The sequence below is a fragment of the Triticum aestivum genome, chromosome 2A, assembly GCF_018294505.1.
Source record: "Triticum aestivum cultivar Chinese Spring chromosome 2A, IWGSC CS RefSeq v2.1, whole genome shotgun sequence".
Classification (NCBI taxonomy): domain Eukaryota; kingdom Viridiplantae; phylum Streptophyta; class Magnoliopsida; order Poales; family Poaceae; genus Triticum; species Triticum aestivum.
Window position 1 is genome coordinate 628,112,578 of NC_057797.1, and position 5,247 is coordinate 628,117,824.

Here is a 5,247-nt window from a genome sequence, read left to right on the forward strand (position 1 = left end):
CTGCCAAGTCAAGTGTGCACTGAGAAAGTGAGAATGCATCCGAATGGAATGGCTTTACACGCAAACTGGAATTTCCCTAGTCATTTACTCACTTGCAAACGAGACAGCAGAGATGACCAAGAAGCAAATAAATGCTTCCTGTTTCCTTTTCTTCAGATGAAGCTTCCAATAGATCAGTGGTGCTTGCTAAAGGAAGAAAATACCACATTGTGATTTCGATCACCACCCAGCCTGCGCCGCGAGACTCTTGACTGACGGACCGCCTGGCAGGACTGACCCGTGGACCGTCTCATTTTAAACAGAAATGTTCTTCCCAACAAATTAATTTCATAATGCCTGGAAAACAGCTTGAAAGCGTCAAACCGCATTAGGAAATACTGAAGGAAGGTCACGAGTTCAATCAATACCACAACCCTAAATTTAAATAGAATATGCGAGGTTCGTCGCACCCAGAAGGAAATACTACACTACTGAAAGGCGTATGGATCAGCAGCAGATAACAACTCCTTCCCAGTGGACAGCAGAACCTCACTCGCATTTTTTGGAGAAACAATCCAAGCTGCTCTGTCAAAGCAAGGACCGTGTAACTGTTTTCTAAGATTTCTTTTCTTGCAGTTTTATACTAGTACCAGTAGATGGTGTAAGCAGCCGCCCCGCTTGTTTTAAATGTTGCAATGTCGACAAAAGGACGTGCTTACATTAGTACAAGTTGCATGTTCGGATCTCCAAGTGCAGCGATTCTGGCACCAAATTAGGTAAAGCTGCCTTCAGCAACAGGTTGGCACAAAGCAGCCGACGCCACTCCAATCCGAAGAACACTACTCGAACGCTTTGATCAAGTAGGTTAACACAGAGGCACATGGTGCTGCATGATTAACACTGAACGCTTGAGCATGTGAGTGCACAGTAAATTGGAGGTGAGCGCCGACATGGGCAAACACTCTGTTGAATTGCTATAATGATACATGAATTCCACTCCTCCGGAAAGGAGAAAGGGAAGCCCAAAAAAAAGGAGAAATTGCCATGTGCCTGCACAAACGGCCGAACACCTGACGTGCTCTGCCTCTCTTCCCTGCACCAACCATCTTGCGCACCCCGGCCAAGCGCAGCTGCCACGATGCCGCCACCGAGCGCCTGTACGTAGTCACCACCCGGTCCGTGCGCTCCATCGGCCACTGGTGCACCCACCAATCCAGCGGTCAACCCGGCCATCCAGCTCCACACTCCACACCAACCCAACCCCCACACCCACCCTGACCCTGCCCAGCTGCGCTCCCTATTTAACCCGTCTTCTCCCTCCGTTCATCTCCGAGAAGAGCCTCGCCTTCTTCTGCAGTTTGAGCTCCTCTTCAGCGCCACCGATCAATCCATCACCACTCCCAGAGTTCATCCAGATACGCACACACCCGCCCGGCTTCTAGCTTACTAGCTTGCTTTAGCACTTCTTTGCATATCTCGATGGAGTGCGAGAACGGGCACGTTGCCGCCAACGGCGATGGCCTGTGCGTGGCACAGCCGGCGCGGGCCGACCCGCTCAACTGGGGGAAGGCGGCGGAGGAGCTGTCCGGTAGCCATTTGGATGCAGTGAAGCGGATGGTCGAGGAGTACCGTAAGCCGGTGGTGACCATGGAGGGCGCCAGCCTGACCATTGCCATGGTCGCCGCGGTGGCTGCCGGCAGCGACACCAGGGTGGAGCTCGACGAGTCCGCCCGCGGCCGCGTCAAGGAGAGCAGCGACTGGGTCATGAACAGCATGATGAACGGCACCGACAGCTACGGTGTCACCACCGGCTTCGGCGCCACCTCTCACCGGAGGACCAAGGAGGGCGGCGCTCTCCAGAGGGAGCTCATTAGGTACGAATTAAACCGCGAACAAGTTATATTTCACATGTTGAATTGTTGATCATCTCTGTCTGTGAGTTATGGAAGTCTTATTTTTTTCGTGTGTTGCTTGTCTGTTCAGATTTCTTAACGCTGGAGCCTTCGGCACTGGCAACGACGGCCACGTTCTGCCTGCTGCGGCGACGAGGGCAGCCATGCTCGTGCGTGTCAACACCCTGCTTCAGGGATATTCCGGCATCCGCTTCGAGATCCTCGAGACGATCGCCACGCTCCTCAACGCCAACGTGACACCATGCCTACCGCTTAGGGGCACCATCACCGCGTCTGGTGACCTCGTCCCGCTTTCCTATATTGCGGGACTGGTAACCGGCCGCCCAAACTCCATGGCCACGGCTCCGGATGGCACCAAGGTTAACGCGGCGGAGGCATTTAAGATTGCTGGCATCCAGCATGGCTTCTTCGAGCTGCAGCCCAAGGAAGGCCTTGCTATGGTGAACGGCACGGCAGTGGGCTCGGGGCTTGCATCCATGGTCCTTTTCGAGGCTAACATCCTTAGTCTTCTCGCCGAGGTCCTGTCAGCTGTCTTCTGTGAGGTTATGAACGGCAAGCCAGAGTACACCGACCACTTGACCCATAAGTTGAAGCACCACCCTGGGCAGATCGAGGCTGCCGCCATCATGGAGCACATACTCGAAGGCAGCTCCTACATGATGCTTGCTAAGAAGCTCGGCGAGCTCGACCCATTGATGAAGCCAAAGCAAGATAGGTATGCACTCCGTACGTCACCGCAGTGGCTTGGTCCTCAGATTGAGGTCATCGGTGCTGCCACCAAGTCGATTGAGCGAGAGATCAACTCCGTCAACGACAACCCACTCATCGACGTCTCCCGTGGCAAGGCTATCCATGGTGGAAACTTCCAGGGCACACCAATCGGTGTGTCTATGGACAATACCAGGCTTGCCATTGCTGCGATTGGCAAGCTTATGTTTGCCCAATTCTCGGAGTTGGTGAACGACTTCTACAACAACGGTCTTCCTTCCAACCTCTCCGGTGGGCGCAACCCAAGCTTGGACTATGGCTTCAAGGGTGCCGAAATTGCCATGACCTCGTACTGCTCCGAGCTCCAGTTCTTGGGCAACCCTGTGACCAACCATGTCCAGAGCGCAGAGCAGCACAACCAAGATGTCAACTCTCTTGGCCTCATCTCCTCAAGGAAGACTGCCGAGGCCATTGACATATTGAAGCTCATGTCCTCGACATTTTTGGTCGCGTTGTGCCAGGCTATTGACCTCCGCCACCTTGAGGAGAATGTCAAGAACGCCGTGAAGAGTTGTGTGAAGACTGTGGCTAGGAAGACACTGAGCACCAACAACAATGGTCATCTCCACAATGCGCGCTTCTGTGAGAAGGACTTGCTGCTCACAATCGACCGTGAGGCGGTGTTTGCTTACGCAGATGACCCCTGCAGCGCCAACTATCCACTGATGCAGAAAATGCGTGCAGTTCTTGTGGAGCATGCCTTGGCCAATGGTGAGGCTGAGCGTGATGTGGAGACATCAGTGTTTGCTAAACTTGCCATATTTGAACAGGAGCTCCGTGCAGTGCTTCCAAAGGAGGTCGAGGCTGCCCGAAGTGCCGTGGAGAACGGTACTGCTACACAACAAAACCGTATCGCTGAATGTCGATCATACCCTCTCTACCGGTTCGTGCGCAAGGAGCTTGGAACTGTGTACTTGACCGGGGAGAAGACTAGGTCTCCCGGTGAAGAGGTGGACAAGGTGTTCGTTGCTATGAACCAGGGCAAGCACATTGACGCACTACTTGAGTGTCTCAAGGGGTGGAATGGTGAGCCCCTACCTATCTGCTGAGGATCGAGTACTTGAAGAGAAGATAGTGTGCTTCAAAGTCGAGAAGGCTTCAGATGTTCTTAGCTGATAAGTGATAATACTGTTTTTTATTGGATTTCTTTAGAAGTCGATGTTTTGTAATGTTCTTACAGAGCTGCCAGATTGTTGCCAAAAATTGCAATTGCATGCTTTGGTAGTGATAGGTAGCCAGTAGAACCACTGTGATGTAAGTTAAAAGGGTACAATGTGTGATAAATATTCATGATAAATTTACTTGTCCCTTTTTTTAGATCAATGGTCTAGTGGTTCTTGAGACAACTTCAAATAGTGCAAACAATCTATTGTGCTTTCTTAATTGCAAAGAATCTATTGTTGGCTTGTTATATGGTATGTGGAAACGACGCATCGACATAGACCGCAAACGAGAAAGTTAAAATAGTTCCTACATAGTCACTAGTCAGTTGTATGTTTATAGTGGCTAGTTCCATCAACACGATGTGATGGCTTCTCTTCTTAGTCTTGTATCCACGTGTTGCTATTTACCAATTTGAGTCTACGATGTTCTCCGACTTCACTTGGCGATACAAACATATTTTAGATAACTAAAGATTTTTATTTTTTGTAACTAATGGCGGTTGTAGGATTGAACTAGTCGAGAAGCTTGCATGGTTTGCCACTGTATCACTTGAACTAGTCCAGTCATCTTTCTTCACGTGTCACACTCTCACCAACCCATTGAGGGAATGCATGTCTAGTGAGGGTTGGGCGCCTAGCTGGGTTGAAGCTTAGGGTTGGTGAAATTTTTCAGCCGATTTGGATGGCGAACTGATAATAGGCTAGGTGTATAGGCATTGTAGTCTGCTCTGTATCGCCGGATGTGACATCTTTTTATGTTTTCTTTCGTTTTGCACTATGATTATGGGCCTCTTGTGACCATAAGATTTTGCTACTTTATTTTTAATAAGATGGCTTCGTGCATCGATTGATGCAAAGGCCGGAGGTTTTGCCTCCTTTTTCAAAAAAAAAACATGTATTTAGACCTTGGACATATGCAAGTAATTCTCAGTCAACAAAATGATCTCTGATAATAAGGGGAGTTGTTGGCAATCATTGACAATGTCAAACATCAACGTGCTGGTCAAACAAATCAAATATAAACAGAGTTGGAAACTATGCATGCTCGTATGCTGAATATTTCTTGAGTTGGCTTTGGCTTTATGCCCTCGACTGGTGTAAATAGTACCTCAATTAGCCAGAAAGGTTCCCCTCCTTGGAAAGAAACAACATGGACATGTTGAATGGCTTTCGTAACAGAGACGTGTAACTCTAAAGGCAACAAGTTGTATGTGCGTGAAAAAGGCCACTCGGTAAGGGCAGCTCTAAGGGCATGTATAATACATAACCTCAGGGTGATGCTTCGCATGTCATGTAGGTTCGGATATCAGATAAACATGTTCGGATAGGAAAGCGGGATCCTTTTCAGGAGGCGGATGCTTGAAGACAAAAAGTGTTGTCCGGTGTCAAAAATGAAAAGGTTGGAGTGAAATGTAGAGATGCAT

The 5,247-nt window shown here is 49.5% G+C and overlaps 1 protein-coding gene across 1 annotated transcript; it reads left to right on the top strand.

Annotated features, from left to right (window-relative positions):
• The first annotated feature begins 1,300 nt into the window (after positions 1–1,300).
• LOC123189877 (phenylalanine ammonia-lyase-like) lies at positions 1,301–3,957 on the top strand. The gene is made up of 2 exons (XM_044602394.1): positions 1,301–1,853; positions 1,963–3,957. Exons 1-2 carry the CDS (start codon positions 1,459–1,461, stop codon positions 3,707–3,709), a joined length of 2,142 nt encoding a protein of 713 aa, XP_044458329.1. The 5' UTR covers positions 1,301–1,458; the 3' UTR covers positions 3,710–3,957.
• The last annotated feature ends 1,290 nt before the right edge of the window (positions 3,958–5,247 follow it).

What these genes read in the sequence shown, in the direction of transcription:
- LOC123189877 (XM_044602394.1), top strand. Translation starts at nt 1,459, where the DNA reads ATGGAGTGCGAGAACGGGCACGTTGCCGCCAACGGCGATGGCCTGTGC. An exon ending in CTCCAGAGGGAGCTCATTAG is followed by an intron (nt 1,854 to 1,962) that starts GTACGAATTAAA and finishes TTGTCTGTTCAG; the next exon opens with ATTTCTTAACGCTGGAGCCT.